At 48.9% G+C, this 24,479-nt stretch overlaps 1 protein-coding gene across 3 annotated transcripts in view; it reads right to left on the reverse strand.

The window, feature by feature from the left end:
- The window catches only part of pepd (peptidase D), a 224,675-nt gene that overhangs the window by 183,236 nt on the left and 16,960 nt on the right, over positions 1-24,479 (reverse strand). For all 3 annotated transcript variants that reach the window (XR_005461732.1, XM_038806189.1, XM_038806190.1), the window contains exons 2-4: positions 17,143-17,326; positions 8,066-8,193; positions 5,264-5,327 (exon numbers count right to left, since the gene is read on the reverse strand). Coding sequence is in view for 2 of the 3 variants with exons in the window: in XM_038806189.1 (XP_038662117.1) it covers positions 5,264-5,327; positions 8,066-8,193; positions 17,143-17,326 (376 nt within the window). In the remaining variant the exon portion in view is untranslated. The remainder of the gene's footprint in view (positions 1-5,263; positions 5,328-8,065; positions 8,194-17,142; positions 17,327-24,479) is intronic.

Raw genomic sequence — 24,479 nt, forward strand, 5'->3', positions numbered from 1 at the left:
GAATGTGCAAACTCCATATGGACAGTGACCCAGGGCCGGGATCGAACCCGGGACCTCAGCACCGTGAGGCAGCAGTGCAAACCACTGCACCAAGTATCGCCCTTTCCAAAGGTGCAATTAGTGCATCGTAAAAGCTTGGGCTAATGGAGTTTTGTTTGAATCTGGGTTCAAGTCCAACGCTAGGGCTTGGTGGCCGCACAGAAGCGTTAATAACATGGTTAATGGGCTGATAATTAGCTCAGGAATCCTCCCACCACTTCTCCCACTATTCCCCAAAGGAGAAAACAGTGCGTATGTGAGGATACTCAAAAACAATGTGGTACTTTGTCAAACACTTTCTTAAAAACCACATAGACAATATCCACCATATTCCCTTCATCAACCTTCTAGAACATAGAACATAGAACACTACAGCGCAGTACGGGCCCTTCGGCCCTCGATGTTGCGCTGACCTGTGAAACCATCTGAAGCCTATCTGACCTACACTATTCCATTTTCATCCATATGTCTATCCAGTGACCACTTAAATGCGCTTAAAGTTGGCGAGTCTACTACTGTTGCAGGCAGGGCGTTCCACACCCCTACTACTCTCTGAGTAAAGAAACTGCCTCTGATATCTGTCCTATATCTATCACCCCTCAATTTAAAGCTATGTCCCCTCGTGTTGGTCATCACCATCTGAGGAAAAAGACTCTCACTGTCCACCCTATCTAACCCTCTGACTATCTTATATGTCTCTATTAAGTCACCTCTCAGCCTTCTCCTCTCTAACGAAAACAACCTCAATTCCCTGAGCCTTTCCTCGCAAGACCTTCCCTCCATACCAGGCAACATCCTAGTAAATCTCCTCTGAACCCTTTCCAAAGCTTCCACATCCTTCCTATAATGTGGTGACCAGAACTGCACGCACCTTCTCTGCTACTTCATCTAAAGGTTCATTGGATGAGTCAAGCGCCATTGACATTTCACAAATCCGTGTTTTCTCTCCATAATCAACTCAAACCTGGTGTATAAAATTATGAGGGGTATAGATAGGGGGGATAGGAAGGAACGTTCTCCCTTAGTGGAGGGGTCAATACCAGGGGGCATAGATTGAAGGTCAGGGGAAGAATATTTAGAGGGGATTTGAGGAAAGACCTTTTCATGCTGAGGGTGGGAATCAGGAACTCGCTGCCTGAAAGGGAGGTAGAGGTGGGAACCCTCACTATATTTAAGAAATATTTAGGTGAGCAGTTGAAATGTCACAGCAGACAAAGCCACGGACCAAGTGCTGGAAAATGGGACAAGAGTAAATAGGTGCTTGATGGCCGGAACAGACACGATGGGCCAAAGGGCCTCTTTCCGTGCTGTATGTGACTCTCTAGGTGAATATTGATTTCCCCTCATTATGTATTCTGAACTCTTACCCATGACTCATGTTAAACTGACAATCGGTCCTATATCCTTTCCTGAATAAGGGTGTCACATTTGCCAATCGTCTGTCACCTCGCCCTGTATCTGGGGAAGATTGGATGATTATGACAAACCCTTCCACCATCTCCACCCTCACTTCCTTCAGCAACCTGGGAGGTAAGCCATCCAGACCAGGCAACTTATCCACCCAGGCTTTCCAGTATGTTGGTGGGAGCTTGCTGTGTACATACTGGTTTTCTCTGTTACAAGAACAGCTGAAAATTACATTACTTACTGAAAGGTACAAAATAAGGGACTGGTTTAGCTCACTGGGCTAAATCGCTGGCTTTTAAAGCAGACCAAGGCAGGCCAGCAGCACGGTTTGATTCCCGTACCAACCTCCCCGGATAGGTGACGGAATGTGGCGACTAGGGGCTTTTCACAGGAACTTAATTGAAGCCTACTCGTGACAATAAACGATTTTCATTTCATTTTCAATAAAAGAAAGGTCTTTCCGATGCAATTCTACTCACCGATGGTACATTTGAACAGCCGGCGATACAGAGCGAAAGGTTAGAGGTGGGGAACATTGTCAATTCACCAGATCTGATATACTGATGTCAGGCATGTCGTACAGAAGCCCAGCCCACTTGGCGAAACAGCTGATTGAAGAGTATGGACAGGGGTAGGGGAAGGAATTTTGGACAACAAGCAGATGAATATTTTTTTTAAATTTAGAGTTCCCAATTAATTTTTCCCAATTAAGGGGCAATTTAGCGTGGCCAATCCACCTATCTTGCACATCGTTTTGTGTTGTGGGGGTGAAACCCACGCAAACACGGGGAGAATGTGCAAACTCCACACGGACAGTGACCCAGAGCTGGGATCGAACCTGGGACCTGAGCGCCGTGAGGCAGCAGTGCTAACCCACTGCGTCACCGCGCTGCCCTAACAAGCAGATTATTGACGTGCAAACCTGGTGCATTCATTCCTAAATCATATCCAGACTTGGTCAGATCAGAAATTAGATTTAATTATTCTGTCAGAGAAGGATTTAAATAAAATGATTTTACTTTTTAAAGCCAAATCCACTTGACACAGCTTCTGGGAAATGTGGATTACATTCAGCGTTAGCAGCAGTATGGAGTGAATGCAGGTTGCAGGTTTATGAACACAATTCCAGTCAGTAATGTCCAGCTGACCCTTCCCCTGCGGTATTGAATAGGAACCCCAATGAAGAGGGCCAAAAGCACATTGGCAGACACAGGTTTCCCGACCCATGGCGTCGTGGAACTGTCCCTCGCCCCAGCACCTGTCCCTCCCCCCGAAAGCTGTCCAACCCACTCCCCCCTCCATCCCCCAAGCTCCTATCCCACCCCAACCTTCCTCCCTCCCCGGTACCTTGTCCCTCCCCTATCAACTATCCCTCCCCTCTCCTGGCATCTTCCTCTATCACCCTCCCCAATCCCTGGCAGCTGTCCTGCCCTTTGCACTTCTCTTGACAACCTCCCACCCCCGCTCCCCCGTTACTGCCCCACTCGAACACCCTCCTTCAACCACACTCGGGGAAACTAAATTTGACTGGGCGGCTGCTTTTCTGAAAGCAATACCCAGTCCAGGTTTCCGGTCACCTGGCATTTCTCTTCCTCATTCCAGCTCTCTGCCCTCAGTCTGTAAATGAATTATTCGACCATTATTTATCAATGGTCAGGCTGGTTAACTGCTTTTCCCTCGGACAGATTCTGCCAGACTGGAGCATTTCCAGCATTTTCTATCTCTACTTTAACTGTTCAGCATTTTGTCTTTTATATTAATTATTCACTCTTATGTTTTACTTCCCACATAATCCAGGAGCAATCAAACACCAGGTTTCCAGGTGATGAATAAAACATCAGAAACGTAGGTTCAAATGCCCCATATGAAAAATAAGATTCTTTGAATTAAGCCTTCCTTATTTTGCAGCGTACAATCTGATGGTTGAGTGCCTTCCATTGATGATATTTTTAATGCCGCACGGCTGTCCCCATCTCTCCTTCCTCTCGCCTCCCGCTAACTGCTCTCAGGTTGCTCAAGAAGCCACCAATCCGGATGAAGTGCGAAGTGCCTCGCTCTGTACCAGTAAAGACCCACATCTCTGCCCCACCAGCCTTAGATTCATCCGGAACATTCTGCAGCTGAAACATCAGCTCAGCATTAACGTGGGTGAGGGGGGGGGAGAAAAGGACAGAAAGATTAAACTACACCTTCTCTCTCTCCAACCGTGCACTCCAAAAGCCCACTCCGTGACACCTCCGAGCTGATGTTTAACATTGGCCCAGCAGAATATTGCTGGTCTCTCTCCACCAACCCCATCCCCACCCCTACCCAGGCTGGATCCTTATTCAACACCAAGTACACTTTCTGCTCCATCCCCGACTGCCTCACAAAGACAGTCTACTTCTATTTCTGTAACGTCCCCTGTTTCTGACCCCTTCCCTACTCCATGCGCTGCTGAAACGCGAACCGTTCTCAACCATCCCAACACTGACCAGCTGACCAGCCTCCACTCGACTGAATCTCCAACTTACACCAAGTCCCGTTCAATTGTCACTGCTGTGCTCACTGACCGAAAGTGACCCCGGTGACAGAGGCAGTCTCACCCCCCCCCCCCCCCAGTTACAGAGGCAGTCTCACTCCCTCCCCCCATTACAGAGAGTCTCAGCCCCTCCCCAGTGACAGAGGCAGTCTCCACCCCCCCCCCCCCCCCAGTGACAGAGGCAGTCTCACCCCCCTCCCCAGTGACAGAGGCAGTCTCACCCCCCCCCCCCAGTGACAGAGGCAGTCTCACCCCCCCCTTCCCCAGTGACAGAGGCAGTCTCACCCCCACCCCCCCCCCCGTGACAGAGGCAGTCTCACCCCCCCTTCCCCAGTGACAGAGGCAGTCTCCACCCCCCCCCAGTGACAGAGGCAGTCTCACCCCCCCCCCAGTGACAGAGGCAGTCTCACCCCCTCCCCCCAGTGACAGAGGCAGTCTCACCCCCCCCCCCAGTGACAGAGCCAGTGTCCCCCCCTCCCCCCAGTGACAGAGCGAGTGTCCCCCTCCCCCCAGTGACAGAGCGAGTGTCCCCCCCCCCCCCAGTGACAGAGGCAGTCTCACCCCCTCCCCCCAGTGACAGAGCGAGTGTCCCCCCCTCCCCCCAGTGACAGAGGCAGTCTCACCCCCTCCCCCCAGTGACAGAGGCAGTCTCACCCCCCCCCCCCCCCAGTGACAGAGGCAGTCTCACCCCCCCCCCCCAGTGACAGAGGCAGTCTCACCCCCCCCCCCCAGTGACAGAGGCAGTCTCACCCCCCCCCCCAGTGACAGAGGCAGTCTCACCCCCCCCCCAGTGACAGAGGCAGTCTCACCCACCCCCCCCCCCCCAGTGACAGAGGCAGTCTCACCCACCCCCCCCCCCAGTGACAGAGGCAGTCTCACCCCCCCCCCCCAGTGACAGAGGCAGTCTCACCCCCCCCCCCCAGTGACAGAGGCAGTCTCACCCCCCCCCCCCAGTGACAGAGGCAGTCTCACCCCCCCCCAGTGACAGAGGCAGTCTCACCCCCCCCAGTGACAGAGGCAGTCTCACCCCCCCCACCCGTGACAGAGGCAGTCTCACCCACCCCCCCCAGTGACAGAGGCAGTCTCACCCCCCCCCCCAGTGACAGAGGCAGTCTCACAACCCTCCTCCCCAGTCTCAACCTCCCCCCGCGATTGAGAATCTCCACGGCCTCACCCTTTGTCCGACCTCTAATTGCCTTCCCCACCACCATCTCCGCTCCTCTAACTCAGGCTTTCGGCCTTCTCCCTGAAGAGGAAATTCAAAACCTTTTCTCACCATTAGGCAGATAGACTTACATCGGAAGTGTAGTGAACTTCATCGACAGCATATTTCTTTTTGAAGTAGTCACGGGAGTGAATCCTTTAAGAGAGGGAGAGACGATTGCCATTAGTATCTGTTTTCTGCTCTCCTGCCTATTTCCTCGTCCTCCGTGGTCCCAGGAGCTAAGTGTTGGGTCGAGTGTCAATTTGCTGTTTCTCAATGGGCATCAGGGGCTGGTTTAGCTCACAAGGCCAAATCGCTGGCTTTTAAAGCAGACCAAGCAGGCCAGCAGCACGGTTCGATTCCTGTACCAGCCTCCCCGGACAGGCGCCGGAATGTGGCGACTAGGGGCTTTTCACAGTAACTTCATTGAAGCCTACTTGTGACAATAAGCAATTTTCATTTCATTTCATTCTGTCCAGCTGTTGCACTGGTCACAGAAGAGAGGGCAACAGAGTGTTGTCCCCCCTTCTTGTCTATTGAGAGCTTCGGTATTACTGCGGTATTGTCAGATCCAGCCACAGCTAGTTACAGGTGATGATCCCCAGCAGCCCCCGTGTCTGTACCGCTATCGTCTGATTCCCAATTCAGCACTCTATTTCTCAAATGTTACATCATAAAGCTTCCCAAAATCAAACGGGCTTCCTTCTGAACTGTTTATAATCTTTATTTTTTAAAGAGTCATAGATTGCTCTTAATTAAGAGCATCCTTACATCGGATTATTCTTTATGATTGAGGAAGCTGCACTGGCCAATTACATTGACGGGTAGAGTATTACTTGATGATTTTGATACAGTGAATAAGGAGAAATTGTTTCCCTGGGCAAGTGGGTCACAGATTGAAGTGAGGGTCAGAGAAGAGATGAGAATTTTTATTCTTTTTAAGCCCAAGGTGTGGAATGTGCAGCCTGAAAGCTGCTGGGAGCAGGTTCAATTGCAGCTTTCTTAAAGGGAATTGGATATAAATACTTCGGAGAGAGCAAGGGGAACGGGACTAATTGGACAGCTCTTTCAAAGAGCTAGCACTGACACGATGAGCGATTCTTGGAGCCTGTAAGTCAGTGGGAGGGATTGTAGCTGCTCCCTGATGTTTATCTTGTGAACGGCTGTGACTGTAACTTTCTGCAACACAAAGAGACTCCATCGAGAGCCTGAATTACATTTTACTCTTCACAGGAGTGAGAAAATATAAATAACCCCAGAGTCAACTACAGAGAGAGAAAAAAACATCTATTTTTTTACCAAATTGAGAGGATAGCATCTTCTAATCTGTCTCAATGCAAGAACAATGACGCAACCTCAGGGCAGCCATTTAATCAATACATTAATTAGCACTGCAGATAATTGTAATCAAACGAGAGAGCAGCAGCTGCAATATTAATTACAGAGGGAGATGGTACAAAGCAGATAAATAATTACTCCCACTTTCAGTCTGGTCCCAAAGCCAAGAGTAAATAATGACTTCCATCAATTAGTGTGTTTGACAAATTAGAGCAACAAACCTCAATCCCTCACTGTCCATTCTCAGTCAACATCTTTACCAGAAATCACAGAACTACAAACACTGTTGGGCAATTAAAACCATTGAACAGGATGATTGGAAGAAGAAGCACATCTCCAGTTTTATCTTTTGAAGCCGCAGACACTTGGTAAACAGGTGTCTTCAGCACCCCAACCATGTAACCGTTCCAAAGTGTGTGAGAAAGGTCCATGGCTGCAGAGGGCATCACTGCCTGGCGCAAGCTGTGCTGATGTAGCGACCACATACAGACATTTACAAGCAGGGGGTCGGGGTTATGGAAAAGTGGGCTCTTGCTCGTTCCCCTCCACCTCGTCAAGCCAAGGTACGGCTCCAACACAGCGCAGGCCACAGGGTCAAAGCTGGACTCTCCCATACTGTGCAGCTCATGAGCAGAATGTCTGACTAATGGTGTCCCTGTGTAAGAGCCCCAACTAGTCTCCACATTTATTAATGGCTTTGCTGAAGGAATGGAAAAGCACATATCCAAATCTGGGAATGATGCAAAGACAGCACTGTAAGCAGTGTAGCTGGAAACATTACCTTCACAACATTGATGGATTAAATGGACAAACCTAAGGCAAATGGGCCTTAAAGTAAGGAAATGTGAGGGCAACCACTCTGCACTTCAAAATGAAAGAACGGGGACTTTCCTAAAACGCTGAGAAGCTGGAGACAGGGGAGACCCAAAGAGACTTGGGGCATCCAGGTGCACAGATCATTAAAATGTCATTAAAATGGCAGGTACAGAAAATGATCAAAAGGGCAAATGGAATGCTGATCTTGATATCGAGAGACTAGAGTACAAGAGGGTAAAGTCACGCTTCAGCGACACAAACCCCGGGTTAGGCCACAGCTGGAATTATTGTGAGCAGTCCTTCAGAAAGATATATTGGCCTTGGAAGGATTCCGCACAGATTCAACAGGGTGAGACCAGAGTTCGAAGGGTAAAATTACAAGGGGAGATTACACAGACTTGCATTGTATTCCCTAAAATTTAGAACGTCAAGAGTTGATCTGATTGACATTTTCCAGATTAAGGGAAGAAGTTCCAGAGTTTAGGATCCTGGCAGCTGAAGGCAGGGTGTCCAATGTGAACTGATCAAAATCAGGGTTACAGAAGATGCCAAAATTGAGGAAAGGCAGCGATGAGAAAGATCAGGAGGAGCAAAGCCACGGAGAGGTGCAAATACAATGATGGGGATTTTAAATCAATGCTTTGCCAGACTGGGTGTCAACATCGGTCAAGAACAGGGTAAACTGAGACGGTGATTACAGCAGAGGGTTGGAAGTTATCAGGAGATAGAGAGTGCCTTACATTCCCATCCACACTGCATAACTCTCTGGGAGCTTGGGTACAAACAGCAGTGACTTTCCAGTAGCCACTTCCACAGCACCATAGCAATCAGCCTCAGTCACTCCAAACGTCCAGTGGAAGTAAGATTCCTGCAACAAGACAAGAATATGTTATCAATTAGTTTCGCCTCCCCTGGCTCTTTCCCCATTACTCTGAAAAATTTTCATCTTCAAGTATCGATCCAATTCCCCTTTGAAAGTTCCTGTTGAATCTGCTCACGCCGCCCTTTCAGTCAGCACATTTCCCACCTCGCTGTGTAAAGAAATTCTCATCTCCCCTCATTCCAGGTGCCAATCACTGAAACTTGGCAAACCAGGACTCAAAACAAAAGACTTGTTACTTGCTGGAAGATGTGGATGTATGAACAATTGATCACAGAATCCCTACAGTGCTGAAGGAGGCCATTCGGCCCATCAAGTTTGCACCGACCCTCTGAAACAGCACCCCACCTATGCCCACACCCCCACACCATATCCCTGTAAAAACTTGCCTTGCACATCTCCTCTAAACCTTGCCCCTCGCACCTTAAACCTATGTCCCCATGTAATTGACCCCTCTACCCTGGGAAAAAGCCTCTGACCATCCACTCTGTCCATGCCCCTCATAATCTTGTAGACTTCAATCAGGTCGCCTCTCAACCTCCGTCGTTCTAGTGAGAACAAACCAAGTTTCTCCAACCTCTCCTCATAGCTAATGCCCTCGAAACCAGGCAAAATCCTGATAAACCTCTTCTGTACCCTCTCCAAAGCCTCCACATCCTTCAGGTAGTGCGGCTGCCAGACTTTTACACAATATTCCAAATGTGGCCTAACTAAGGTTCTGTACAGCTGCAGTCTGACTTGCCAAGTTTTATACAAAATGCCCCACCCCATGCCATCTGCCTTCTTGACTACCTTCTCCATCTGCGTTGCCACTTTCAGTGACCTGTGGACCTGTACACTCAGATTCCTCTGCCTGTCAATACTCCTACGAGTTCTGCCATTTACTGTATATTTCCCGCCTGTATTAGACCTTCCAAAATGCATTACCTCACATTTGTCTGGATTAAATTCCATCTGCCATTTCTCCGCCCAAGTCTCCAACTGATCTATAAGCTGCTGTATCCTCCGGCAGTCCTCTTCACTATCCACAACTCCACCAATTTTTGTGTTGTCTGCAAATGTACTAGTCAGACCAGCTACATTTTCCTCCAAATCATTTATATACACTGCAAACAGCAAAGGTCCCAGCACTGATCCCTGCGGAACACCACTAGTCACAGCCCTCCAATCAGAAAAGCACCCTTCCATTGCTACTCTCTGCCTTCTATGACCTAGCCAGTTCTGTATCCATCTTGCCAGCTCACCCCTGATCCTGTGTGACTTCAGCTTCTGTACCAGTCTGCCATGAAGGACTTTGTTAAAGGCCTTACTGAAGTCCATATAGACAACATCCACTGCCTTACCTGCATCAATCATCTTTGTCACTTCCTCAAAACACTAAATCAAGTTAGTGAGCCATGACCTCCCCTTCACAAAACCGTGCTGTCTATTGCTGATAAGTCCATTTCTTTCCAAATGTGAGTAAATCCCATCTCGAAGAATCCTCTCCGATAATTTCCCTACCACTGACGTAAGGCTTACCAGCCTGCAGTCCCCTGGATTATGCTACCCTTCTTCAACAAATGAACAACATTAGCTATTCTCCAATCCTCTGGAACTTCCCCTATAGCCAGTGATGATATAAAGATGTTTTCTCCTTCACTCAGTGCTGTATCTGACAGTGTACACCTCACTCAGTGCTGTATCTGACAGTGTACACACACCTCACTCAGTGCTGTATCTGACAGTGTACACACACCTCACTCAGTGCTGTATCTGACAGTGTACACCTCACTCAGTGCTGTATCTGACAGTGTACACCTCACTCAGTGCTGTATCTGACAGTGTACACCTCACTCAGTGCTGTATCTGACAGTGTACACCTCACTCAGTGCTGTATCTGACAGTGTACACCTCACTCAGTGCTGTATCTGACAGTGTACACCTCACTCAGTGCTGTATCTGACAGTGTACACCTCACTCAGTGCTGTATCTGACAGTGTACACCTCACTCAGTGCTGTATCTGACAGTGTACACCTCACTCAGTGCTGTATCTGACAGTGTACACACACCTCACTCAGTGCTGTATCTGACAGTGTACACCTCACTCAGTGCTGTATCTGACAGTGTACACACACCTCACTCAGTGCTGTATCTGACAGTGTACACCTCACTCAGTGCTGTATCTGACAGTGTACACACACCTCACTCAGTGCTGTATCTGACAGTGTACACCTCACTCAGTGCTGTATCTGACAGTGTACACACACCTCACTCAGTGCTGTATCTGACAGTGTACACCTCACTCAGTGCTGTATCTGACAGTGTACACCTCACTCAGTGCTGTATCTGACAGTGTACACCTCACTCAGTGCTGTATCTGACAGTGTACACCTCACTCAGTGCTGTATCTGACAGTGTACACCTCACTCAGTGCTGTATCTGACAGTGTACACCTCACTCAGTGCTGTATCTGACAGTGTACACCTCACTCAGTGCTGTATCTGACAGTGTACACCTCACTCAGTGCTGTATCTGACAGTGTACACCTCACTCTGTGCTGTAGTTGGAGTGTCAGCCTAGATTCGGTGTTCAAGTCTCTAGTGGGACTTAACGCCTACTGACACAAGAGACGAGTGTTACCAACCAACCCAAACTGGCACTGTCGCAGGGCATGGAGGTGGCAAGAGAAGAGATACTAGACGCAGTAAATGTTTTATGTTCTGACATCTCACCCCAACCATGGCGCTGAAACAGCAAGTAGCAACCCAATTCACCTAGTCATCTGCTCCAATTTGTACTGCATCAATGCAGTTAGTATTTCTGCTCAACAGAAGCAATGGACACTCAGTGATTGCTGACAGTAGCTAAATGCAGAATACACTGCCAGCTTCCCTGCTCTGTGATCTAACTTTATAACAATGCTTGATTCAATTACTTGTTAAATATCCCAAACAGATGGGACTGAGAGGCAACCTTTTTCTAACTCTTATTAGACTGGACTGTGCAATCCAGTAGAGGGCTAACACAGAACTGCCACATTTCATTCTCTGCATTTCGCAGGTAGGTTTGTTCTGAATGCATTAAACAGATCACTTCGAAATATCTGTACTCCAGTGTTGCCTTTTATACACGATTGGATGAGTTGCAATGTTCCTTTTACCTATTAGCTATATTGCTGTTGTTGCTGTATTGTACAATTGCAATGAATCTCGACAGCACCAGGCAATGTTTAATCTCAGTGTCCGCATTGATAAAGAAAAGAATCATTCTCTGTTCAAAATGGATTGATTTCCTGCTAACTGTGATAACACACACATAGATATATATGTTGAGTTATATTGCTGGTCTTTAAAATGGGCAGAATGAGGCAAAGATTTTTTAAGATTAAGGAGGAAGCTACCCTCAATCAGGAACGTCCTGTGTCATTCAGAGAGGCTTAACTTTGTATCCCGGGAGCTACATAACATAAGGGCGGCACGGTAGCACAGTGCATCACAGCGCCAGGGACCCAGGTTCGATTTCCAGCTTGGGTCACTGTCTGTGTGGAGTCTGCACGTTCTCCCCGTGTCTGCGTGGATTTCCTCCGGGTTCTCCGGTTTCCTCCCACAAGTCCTGAAAGATGTGCTGTTAGGTGAATTGGACATTCTGAATTCTCCCTCGGTGTACCTGAACAGGCACCTAAATGTGGCGACTAGGGTATTTTCACAGTAACTTCATTGCAGTGATAATGTCAGCCTACTTGTGACAATAATAAAGATTATTATACTATATTATTATAAATGGTATAATCGACACAAGAGCCAGCCAGAATGGAGGTGATTAGGGGCTTGTCCAGTTAAGTGGAGACCACACTGTTGTAAATGAGTCAGACTGGTTTTACTGGGATAATTTTTATTCTGTAACTATCCTCCACTCACTGCATTTTGGAAAAGTAATCCTGTTTTTACCGGGAGACATTGCTGTAGTTTCAATCACAAGTTGTGTTTCCTGTCGATGGTAGAGACTCTGTTTAATTACTCGCTGCTGAATAAAAGACTGTTGTCAGTCCAACCATCAGTCCCTCCCACTGACTGACACAACTCTGCCAGCCAATACTTAACTTATAACTTTACATCCTTGCTGCCATCCATTCTCATTTGCTTCAATTTGATCATAGAATCATAAAATCCCTCCAGTGCAGAAAGAGGCCATTCAGCCCTCAAGTTTGCACGGACCCTAGGCCCAATCCCCCTCCCTGTAACCGCAGCCTCAGGGACAATTTAACATGCCCAATCCAACTAACCTGCACAAGTTTGGACTGTGGGAGGAAACCGGAGCCCCCCCCCGAGGAAACCCACGCAGACACAGGGAGAACGTGCAGACTCCGCACAGACAGTGACCCGAGGCAGCAGTGCGAACCCAGGTTCCTGGTGCTGTGAGGCAGCAGTGCGAACCCGGGTTCCTGGTGCTGTGAGGAAGCAGTGCTAACCAGGGTCCCTGGTGCTGTGAGGCAGCAGTGTTATCCGGGTCCCTGGTGCTGTGCGACAGCAGTGTTAACCCGGGTCCCTGACACTGTGAGACAGCAGTGCGAACCCAGGTCCCTGGCACTGTGAGGCAGCAGTGTTAACCCGGGGCCCTGACACTGTGAGGCAGCAGTGTTAACCCGGGTCCCTGGCACTGTGAGACAGCAGTGTTAACCCGGGTCCCTGGTGCTGTGAGGCAGCAGTGTTAACCCGGGTCCCTGACGCTGTGAGGCAGCAGTGTTAACCCGGGTCCCTGGCACTGTGAGGCAGCAGTGCGAACCTGGGTCCCTGGTGCTGTGAGGCAGCAGTGTTAACCCGGGTCCCTGGTGCTGTAAGACAGCAGTGTTAACACGGGTCCCTGACGCTGTGAGGCAGCAGTGCGAACCCGGATCCCTGGCACTGTGAGGCAGCAGTGTTAACCCGGGTCCCTGGCACTGTGAGGCAGCAGTGCGAACCTGGGTCCATGGTGCTGTAAGACAGCAGTGTTAACCCTGGTCCCTGGCGCTGTGAGGCAGCAGTGCTAACCCGGGTCTCTGGCACTGTGAGACAGCAGTGTTAACCCTGGTCCCTGGCACTGTGAGACAGCAGTGTTAACCCTGGTCCCTGGCACTGTGAGACAGCAGTGTTAACCCGGGTCCCTGCCGCTGTGAGGCAGCAGTGCTAACCCGAGTCCCTGGCGCTGTGAGACAGCAGTGCTAACCCGGGTCTCTGGCACTGTGAGGCAGCAGTGCTAACCCGGGTCCCTGGTGCTGTGAGACATCAGTGTTAACCCGGGTCCCTGGCACTGTGAGGCAGCAGTGTTAACCCGGGTCCCTGGCACTGTGAGGCAGCAGTGCTAACCCAGGTCCCTGGCACTGTGAGACAGCAGTGTTAACCCGGGTCCCTGGCACTGTCAGACAGCAGTGTTAACCCGGGTCCCTGGCGCTGTGAGACAACAGTGTTAACCGGGTCCCCGGTGCAGTGAGGCAGCAGTGCTAACCCGGGTCCCTGGTGCTGTGAGGCAGCATTGTTAACCCGGGTCCCTGGCACTGTGAGGCAACAGTGTTAACCTGGGTCCCTGGTGCTGTGAGGCAGCAGTGCTAACCCGGGTCCCTGGTGCTGTGAGGCAGCAGTGCTAACCCGGGTCCCTGGTGCTGTGAGACAGCAGTGCTAACCCGGGACCCTGGCACTGTGAGGCAGCAGTGTTAACCCAGGTCCCTGGTGCTGTGAGGCAGCAGTGCTAACCCGGGTCCCTGGCACTGTCAGACAGCAGTGTTAACCCGGGTCCCTGGCGCTTTGAGGCAGCAGTGCTAACCCGGGTCCCTGGCGCTGTGAGGCAGCAGTGCTGACCCGGGTCCCTGGTGCTGTGAGACAGCAGTGTTAACCCGGGTCCCTGGTGCTGTGAGGCAGCAGTGCTAACCCGGGTCCCTGGCGCTGTGAGGCAGCAGTGCTAACCCGGGTCCCTGGTGCTGTGAGACAGCAGTGCTAACCCGGGTCCCTGGTGCTGTGAGACAGCAGTGTTAACCTGGGTCCCTGGTGCTGTGAGACAGCAGTGTTAACCTGGGTCCCTGGTGCTGTGAGGCAGCAGTGCTAACCCGGGTCCCTGGTGCTGTGAGGCAGCAGTGCTAACCCGGGTCCCTGGTGCTGTGAGGCAGCCGGGCTAAACCGGGTCCCTGGTGCTGTGAGGCAGCAGTGTTAACCGGGTCCCCGGTGCAGTGAGGCAGCGGTGCTAACCCGGGTCCCTGGTGCTGTGAGGCAGCAGTGTTAACCCGGGTCCCTGGCACTGTGAGACAGCAGTGTTAACCTGGGGCCCTGACACTGTGAGACAGCAGTGTTAACCCGGGTCCCTGGCGCTGTGAGGCAGCAGTGCTAACCCGGGTCCCTGGTGCTGTGAGACAGCAGTGCTAACCCGGGTCCCTGGTGCTGTGAGACAGCAGTGTTAACCTGGGTCCCTGGTGCTGTGAGACAGCAGTGTTAACCTGGGTCCCTGGTGCTGTGAGGCAGCAGTGCTAACCCGGGTCCCTGGTGCTGTGAGGCAGCAGTGCTAACCCGGGTCCCTGGTGCTGTGAGGCAGCAGTGTTAACCGGGTCCCCGGTGCAGTGAGGCAGCGGTGCTAACCCGGGTCCCTGGTGCTGTGAGGCAGCAGTGTTAACCCGGGTCCCTGGCACTGTGAGACAGCAGTGTTAGCCCGGGTCCCTGGCACTGTGATACAGCAGTGTTAACCCGGATCCCTGGCACTGTGAGACAGCAGTGTTAACCCGGGACCCTGGCACTGTGAGGCAGCAGTGCTAACCCGGGTCCCTGGCACTGTGAGACAGCAGTGTTAACCCGGGACCCTGGCACTGTGAGGCAGCAGTGCTAACCCGGGTCCCTGGCACTGTGAGACAGCAGTGTTAACCTGGGGCCCTGACACTGTGAGACAGCAGTGCTAACCTGGGGCCCTGACACTGTGAGACAGCAGTGTTAACCTGGGGCCCTGACACTGTGAGACAGCAGTGTTAACCCGGGTCCCTGGCGCTGTGAGACAGCAGTGTTAACCTGGGGCCCTGACACTGTGAGACAGCAGTGTTAACCTGGGGCCCTGACACTGTGAGACAGCACTGTTAACCCGGGTCCCTGGCGCTGTGAGGCAGCTGTGCTAACCCGGGTCCCTGGTGCTGTGAGGCAGCAGTGCTAACCCGGGTCCCTGGTGCTGTGAGGCAGCAGTGCTAACCACTATGCTGCTCCGCGCCGAGTCTGGATCGAATTTCTTCAAACTCAACTCATTTTATTATGTAGTACAATATTTACTTATTAGTCAGAACCCTGCCAGGTCTGTCTGGTCGGTACCGACTCTGGCCGACTGTGATCCGAACCTCAAAGTGATCATCAGTTCCCCACCCACATTTCAGGGCAGCTCGTATTCTGCGAAGCTCATGGGGAGACCGATGAGGCCAACACCATAAACCCCGCGAGGGTTACAACAGCAGTGAATATCGACGAATAAAACCATACTGTCTGACTCTGATGCCGGACATAATCCCAGAGGCCACACTCCAGTTGTCCTCTTTGTGAACTCAGGATTATACCCAATGTAATCACAGGTGGGTAACTCATAAACACTGACAGGGGCAGAGCACCACTCCTCTTTACAACTGACAAGTGTAACCCATGGCCACAATGACGGTTGCTCCATACTCGTGTTGTGCAGAGTAAAGCAACTTTCAACAATGGTTAACCAGAGAGTCATCTTACCCAAGGAGGGACAGGTGTAGATGAGAGGCAGCGCGGAGCAGGCTCACTAGGGGGATACCTGGGATGAGGAGTTTGTGTTTATGAGGGAAGTTCAGCAGCTTGGGCCTATACATGTTTAGGTTTTGAATAATTAGTGGCGATCTTACTGAAACATTAGAAGATTGTGAGGTGGCTTGACAGGATGGATACTGAGAGGACGTTTCCTACAGGAAGAATAGGGTCTCCCCATTTAAGACAGCGAAGAGGATGAATTTCTTAGTGGGTTTGGAGTTCTCTTCTCCAGCCAGCAGTGGAGGCAGGATCATTGAATATATTCAAGGTCAAGTTAGACTGATTTTTCATTGTTATGGTAGCCAGCAATAATGTGGAACTACGGCTAGAATCAGATCAGACATGATGTGAATGAATGGTAGAGCAGGCTCGAGGGGTCTTTACCTCCTCCTCCTGTTTCCTTTGATCTTATGAAGATCACCTTGGTCAGCAGACTGCCACTTAGTTCACCATGAGCAGTTCTTAACTCGTGTTTTACAATGCAATCCACTGGGATATTGTGCCAGGGCTTTTGTTAGAGCAATTACAGAGAAGTTATTTCAACTGGCATGTGGGTCAGTAACCCAAGTTCATCGATTTTATATAACAGGTGAAATAATTTGAGGGGAAGCGGAGGAGATATTTCTTCTGGCAGGTGGCTGTGATCTGGATCACACTGTCTGAAAAGATGGCGAAATCAAGTTCCGTAGGAACTTTCAAAAGGCAATCGGACAGATATTTGAAGATGACAGACCCTCAGGGTCATGGGCAAAAAATAAATGGTAAGTGGGGCTCAATTGGACAGCACTTCCAAAGAGCTAGCACCAACACAACAGGCAGAAAGGCCTCTCCTGATAGCTGTACAGTTGCTTGATTGATTGATTTATGGTCACAGTCAGCCCTGTGGAGAATTGCCTACCTGACCAAAGACAACTATTCAGGCAGTTCCCCAAGAGTGCCTGAACCCCCCAGTGAGACAGTGTGATTAGAAGTGGTACCTTAGGATGATGTGTGGATGCGGCTAAAGAGGGAGGAGGCTTGTTTGGCAGAGACTAGCCTGAATCTGTTTACTAAGTGGCATGTCTATGTGCTGGACATTATACCCAATCCTGTGCCACTTACATGAGCACACACCTCGCTGTCAATCCAAGTAATAAAACTTGGGTCTCCCCACACCTGTACCTTGGGGTTTTAGAAGCTGCGACTCACCTGACGAAAGACAATATCAGTATCGGTGCAGTTTCGCTGGAGCTGATCTCCCCCTTGCAACACCGCCACCGCTTTCTTCGGCACCTGTGTGTTCATTCGTAACTGTTCACACAGCCGGCGCCGGTTCAAGGCGAAGAGGGCCATTGGCACCCGGAGGGTATCATTGCCGAGAGTGAAGGAGGGCCTGAAAGAAGGGTACAAGAGAGACGGATTAACGATTAGACAACAAGAAGCAGCAGCAAATGAACTCACCACCATGAGCAGGAACAGACGCAGCTCCGCCCATCCCTTCACCCAATTGGTTCAGTGGGAAACACTCTCATCTCAGAGTCACAAAGTCATGGGTTCCACGTCCCACTCCAGAGATTTAAGTACATAATCCAGGCTGACAGTCTCAGTCCAGTTACTGAGGCAGTGCTGCAGCGTCACAGGTGCAGCCTTCCCGGTTAGATGTTCAATTGAAGCCCTGCCTGCTCTCTAAAATGGATGCTAAAAGACCCCATGACATGAAGTCAAAGAAATGAAAACAGATGTTCTGATCACAATTTCATTGCTGCTTGTGTGATCTTGCGGTGTACAAACTGGCTGCCACCTTTCCTGTATTGTAACAGTGACACACTTCAAAAAGTACTTCACCATTACAAGTGCTTTGGGGAGTTCTATGGTGGTGATAGACACGGAGCACACCTGTCCCAAGTCACAGAAATCAGGATTCTGTCTACACCCTCACATCGAACCGGACTAGAGTGGGCACACAGATCATGTTCCGACAGTCAATGTACTGACATCAAGGCAAAACAAATGCTGAAATACACAGGCAAAGCAGCAGAGCATCAGGTCAAACATGGACAAACTGTTGCTGATGACCACCCAGCACCCTCACTCAGTTGGTGAATCAGTAACCCTCCATGGTGAACACCACTTGGAAGAAACACGGAAGGTGGCAAGGGCATAAAACGTAGTCTGGGTGGGGTGACTTCAAGGTCCAGGAGTAACTCGGTGTCACGACCATGGTGAAAAAAACCATGGAACTACACAAAAAATACTGAAGTTTTTTTAATGCAATTTTTATTAGATTTTCCCCCATTTTTTATAATAAACATAACAAATAACGAGGAATTGGTGCAAAAAGGATACGAAGGAACAAGAGGAAATAATGTACATGATCATCTGCGACTACCTGTCACTTTAGGCACCGGGATAAGACAGGACCAAGTCTGTGTCTAAAACTAGGCACAATATGAATATGGTGTTGTATCTTGAACTGTCCCATATCTACCCAATGTTTCATATCAATCTTGATATCCAAGTCCCTTTCCCATGCCTGCAAGACACTCAGCGTGGTGATGCCGGCCCTGGAGTTCAAAACATCATATAACTTGATAATCAATTGTTTAGGCTCCACAGGATTCAGGATTCTTTCCACCGGGGAAATTGAGCAGTCAAGACGCAGCAAAGTCTTATCAAGGATAAAGTCTCTAAGCTGTAAATACTTAAAGAAGGATTATCCTGGGATGCCAAATCGCTGACAGTTCCTCAAAGGGAGACAAGGACGCATCTCTGAACATAGGGCAGCACCTTAGCACAGTGGTTAGCACAGTTGCTCCACAGCTCCAGGGTCCAAGGTTCGATGCTTGGGTCACTGTCTGTGCAGAGTCTTCACGTCCTCCCCGTGTCTGCGTGCGTTTCCTCCGGGTGCTCCGGTTTCCTCCCACATTCCAAAGATGTGCAGGTTAGGTGGATTGTCCATGATAAATTACGGTTAGTGTCAAAAAAGGTGGGCCTGGGTTGCGGGGATAGGGTGGAGGTGTGGGCTTGGAGAGGGTGCTCTTTCCAAGGGCCGGTGCAGACTCAATGGGCCGAATGGCCTCCTTCTGCACTGTAAATTCTACGTGCCCCAGCCTACAACTGCCTCTACCTCTCCAGGTATCGAATCCATGCTCGATTAGACCAGATAGAAAGTCTGGGCTGTCTTGGATAGGAGAGATGGAAGTCAGTTTAGATCTCCTGTCTTGTTGGTGGACACGGGATCCATCCTATCCCAGTCGCTGATGAATCTTAGATGAGAGGCCAGTTGATATAGCCTAATATTCGGCAGACAAACTGTCTCTCTCTAAAAGCAGATTTACCAGATAGATTTTGTGAGGCATGGCAAGAAGAGGGATCTCCCGGCATCTAATGGCTGCACTTTCATTCGGGCACAATGCAGCCGGCAGATTGCTCTAGTTGGCTTTCCGAGGCCTCCAGGAGCTTCAAAGAAGAAATGGTCCAGGCCCGCCAACTCACCACCAGATTGCCCAGACTTGTATAATCCACATGGAATCCTCCACACCTTAGAGCAGACCAATGATTCGGATATTCTTTCTCCGATCGTTTCTCCAATTCTCCAGAACCTTTGCTGTGCCACTCAACCAGTTTTCCAAGGATTGAATTCTTGCCTCCATAGAGGAGGCATTAAGCTCCACATGCAGGATTCTCTCTGCCGTATCATCAAGCCTCTGAATGCTGCTTTGCAAATCGGCCTCTTGGGCACATAGATTTTGGGTCAATACACCAAGCCTTTGGTCAATCATTGGGATAGAGCGTGGGGATGAGAGACTTCCCGAGGATCAAGCTGCCATATTGAAAGGGCAGCTCCACTCCTGCTGGATTATCTACGGATTTTGTGAATTTTTCAACATATTCTTACCAGTACTAATCCCAAAATCTTCCAGGAACATAACATAAGAACATAAGAACTAGGAGCAGGAGTAGGCCATCTGGCCCCTCGAACCTGCTCCGCCATTCAATGAGATCATGGCTGATCTTTTATGGACTCAGCTCCACTTTCCGGCCTGAACACCATAACCCTTAATCCCTTTATTCTTCAAAAAACTATCTATCTTTACCTTAAAAACATTTAATGACGGAGCCTCAACTGCTTCACTGGGCAAGGAATTCCATTGATTCACAACCCTTTGGGTGAAGAAGTTCCTCCTAAACTCAGTCCTAAATCTACTTCCCCTTATTTTGAGGCTATGCCCCCTAGTTCTGCTTTCACCCGCCAGTGGAAACAACCTGCTCGCATCTATCCTATCTATTCCCTTCATAATTTTATATGTTTATATAAGTTCCCCCCTCATCCTTCTAAATTCCAACCAGTACAGTCCCAGTCTACTCAACCTCGTCTTGTAATCCAACCCCTTCAGCTCTGGGATTAACCTAGTGAATCTCCTCTGCACACCCTCCAGCGCCAGTATGTCCTTTCTCAGGGAAGGAGAGCAAAACTGAACACAATACTCCAGGTGTGGCCGCACTAACACCTTATACAATTGCAGCATAACCTCCCTAGTCTTCAACTCCATCCCTCTAGCAGTGAAGGACAAAATTCCATTTGCCTTCTTAATAACCTATTGCACCTGTAAACCAACTTTTTGCGACTCATGCACGAGCACACCCAGGTCTCTCTGCACAGCAGCATGCTTTAATATTTTATCATTTGAATAATAATCCCTTTTGCTGTTATTCCTACCAAAATGGATAACCTCACATTTGTCAACATTGTATTCCATCTGCCAGACCCTAGCCATTCACTTAACCTATCCAAATCCCTCCAAAGCAACTACTCCCCCCTTTTTTAAGTTTCTTTTTATAAATGGACCTGGACGCAAATCCAAAGATGGCTGAGAATGTACACAAACCACTGGCTGGATGGCTGCAGGGGGTACCTCTCAGGGCCAATGGAACCCCTCCCTGTTTCCAGACAAGATACTTCGGAAAGCATCCAGGGACTGATTGCCATCTCCAGTAAAGACAAAAGGATATAATATCCATTGAATATCAAGCGATCCTCTAAGTAATGCTTCAACAGAATTGTGGATTCTGCTTTCCACTTGAATATACAAAGAATGGATTAAAAGCTCGCTGAAGGAGCTGCCCCAATATCTGTCTGTCTGTGCTCTGTGAGGGTAAGCAGCTGGACGTTTTTCATACTGGAGGTGACAGAAGCAGCCAGCAGTCCCCCTGACAAATAACCATCCTTGCAGGTACATCTCAAATCTTTCTCTCTCTCTGACTGTGGAAGTCAGCCTCAGCCAACAAAAGGATTGCAGCTCAAAAGAGAACTGGGGAATTTCTCTGCCAAAGAACAGAACATTACTATTCAGCTGCTGAAGTCAATTCTATCGGAATCTCGAATCGTGACGACACATTTCATCATCGAATACTCGCAAATCAAGGACTGTTCTGTACTTTTTGTATATTTCATTACTTTCGGACTTAATTCTCACTTCCAATTTGTATGAATGTAGATGTGTGTGTTTTATAATTTCTCTTTATCCTTTTTAATAGTTAATAAACTCATTCTATCTTAACCCAAGAAAGCCTGGTTAAAATCACTCCTTTTTAAAACATAACTATTGGCTTTGGAAAAAACATCCAGGGGAAAGGGAACCTTGTTAGATGAAACCTTGTTGCTGCCAGCAGAGGGGAGTTTGAATAAAGACACGGAGCCAATCACCCCTCCTTACTCGGGTTTGTAACAATTGTGATGGTGACAAATCGAGCGGACTCTCCCAGAATCCCCGGGGTGGGGGGGTACCTACTCACCTCATTCGCATTAATCTATTGTCTCACATGCATCTGTCCATGGCATGGAGGAAGGAACAGAGTGTAAGGTTGACAAATTTGCCGATGATACAAAATTAGATGGAAGGGCATTTTGTGATGAGGATATTGTGATTCTGCTATGGGATACAGATGGATTGGGTGACTGGGCAAAAACCCGGCAAATAGAGATTTTATGTGGAATCAAAAGGCAGATTATTATCTCGATGGAGAGACTGCAGGTGAGTGAAGTACAGAGGGATCTAGGTGTTCTAGTGCATGAATCACAAAAAGGTAGCAGGCAAGTCCACAAGTAGTCAAGGCGGCAAATGGCATTTTGGCCTTTATTGCAAAGGGGTTGGAGTTTAAAAATAGGGAGGCTTTGTATCTATTGTACAGAGCTTTGGCAGGGCCTCACCTGGAATATCGCTGACAGCTTAGTCCCCTTACCGAAAAAAGGATATGGTAACATTGGAGGCAAACAAAAGGAGATTCACCCTGGGGTGAGAGGGTTGTCCGAACAAGAAGGGATTGGTGGCCTACTCCTGCTTCTAGTTCTCGTGTTCTTGTGACATGGAAGGAGTAATCACCACATAGTCACTGTACAGATCAAGTTCCACCTCCACATTGAGAATCCCCTCCATCATATTGCATAACACGACCATCGAGTTAAACGGGATAGATTTTGAACAACAATAGTAACTCAAAATTTGGCATCCATAAGGCACTGCAGAACTGTACACAATCACAATCTGTAACCTCATGGCCCGGCATATTCTCCACTCTACCATCACACGGGTCAACCCTGGTTTCATTAAAAGTGCAGGAGAGCATGCAGGAGCAGCAATGGGCACACCTAAATATCCAGTGAAGCTCCACCACAGGACCGCGAGAATATTAAGCAGTTGATGCAGCATGTAATAGTCTGAGGTAAGTGATCCCACAACTAATCAGACCCAAGCTCTACACCAAGGAAAAGACTGAAGCATTTGCAACCATCTTAAGCCAGAAGTGCCCACTTTTCGTTTTATTCAGTGATGAGATCTGGGTGTTGCTGGCTAGGCCAGCATTTATCGCCCATCCCTAGTTGCCCTTCAGAAGGTGGTGGTGAGCTGCCTTCTTGAACCGCTGCAGTTTTCGAGGTGTAGTACGCCCAAAGTGCTGTTAGGGAGGGAGTTCCAAGATTTTACCCCAGTGACAGTGAAGGAACGGCCTATATATTTCCAAGTCAGGGTGGTGAGTGACTTGGAGGGGATCCTCCAGGTGGTGGGGGTCCCAGGTATCTGCTGCTCTTGTCCTTCTAGATGGCAGTGGTCGTGGATTTGGAAGGTGTTGTCAAAGGAGCCTTGGTGAGTTACTGCAGTGCATCGTGTAGATGGTGCACACGGCTGCCACTGTTCCCCGGTGGCGGAGGGTTTGAATGTTTGTGGAAGGGGGAGCAATCAAGCAGGCAGCTTTGTCCTGGATGGTGTCGAGCTTCTCGAGTATTGTTGGAGCTGCACTCATCCAGGCAAGTGGAGAGTATTCCATTACACTCCTGACTTGTGCCTCGTGGATGGTGGACAGGCTTTGGGGGGTCAAGAGGGTTTAAACTAATGTGGCAGGGGGATGGGAACCGATGCAGGAAGTTGGAAGGTAGTAAAACAGGGACAGAAGCAATAGGAAGTAAGGGGAAAAGTGCAAGGCAGAGAAGACATAGTCAAAAATCAAAAAGGGCGACAGTACAAGGTGCAGTGACTGAGGGGAGCTCAGTGAATAGGCCCAGTAATACTAAAAGGAATAAAACTGGAGATGTTAAGATTCAAAACAGGTAAAAAAAATCAACATAAGTGTACTTTACCTGAATGCTCGTAGTATTCAGAATAAAGTAAATGAGTTGATGGCACAAATCATCGTAAATGACTATGATTTAGTGGCCATTACTGAAACATGGTTAAAGGATGGTCACGACTGGGAGTTAAATATCCGAGGGTATCAAACTATTCGGAAGGACAGAGTGGATGGTAAGGGAGGTGGTGTTGCTCTGTTATTTAAGGATGACATCCGGGCAATAGTAAGGGATGACATCGGTGCTATGGAGGATAAGGTTGAATCCATTTGGGTGGAAATCAGGAATAGTAAGGCGGAAAAGTCACTGATAGGAGTAGTCTATCGGCCACCAAATAGTAACGTTATGGTGGGGCAGGCAATAAAGAAAGAAATAACTGATGCATGTAGAAATGGTACAACAGTTATCATGGGGGATTTTAATCTACATGTCGATTGGTTTAATCAGGTCGGTCAAGGCAACCTTGAGGAGGAGTTCCTAGAACAGTATGTAATGGAACCTACGAGGGAACAAGCGGTCCTAAATCTTGTCCTGTGTAATGAGACAGGATTGATTCATGATCTCATAGTTAGGGATCCTCTCGGAAGGAGCGATCACAATATGGTGGAATTTAAAATACAGATGGAGGGTGAGAAAGTAAAATCAAATACTAGTGTTTTGTGTTTAAACAAAGGAGATTACAATGAGATGAGAGAAGAACTAGCTAAGGTAGACTGGGAGCAAAGACTTTATGGTGGAACAGTTGAGGAACAGTGGAGAACCTTCCAAGCGATTTTTCACAGTGCTCAGCAAAGGTTTATACCAACAAAAAGGAAGGACGGTAGAAAGAGGGAAAATCGACCGTGGATATCTAAGGAAATAAGGGAGAGTATCAAATTGAAGGAAAAAGCATATAAAGTGGCAAAGATTGGTGGGAGACTAGAGG

The sequence above is a fragment of the Scyliorhinus canicula genome, chromosome 9 (assembly GCF_902713615.1).
Source record: "Scyliorhinus canicula chromosome 9, sScyCan1.1, whole genome shotgun sequence".
In the NCBI taxonomy this organism is placed as follows: Eukaryota; Metazoa; Chordata; class Chondrichthyes; order Carcharhiniformes; family Scyliorhinidae; genus Scyliorhinus; species Scyliorhinus canicula.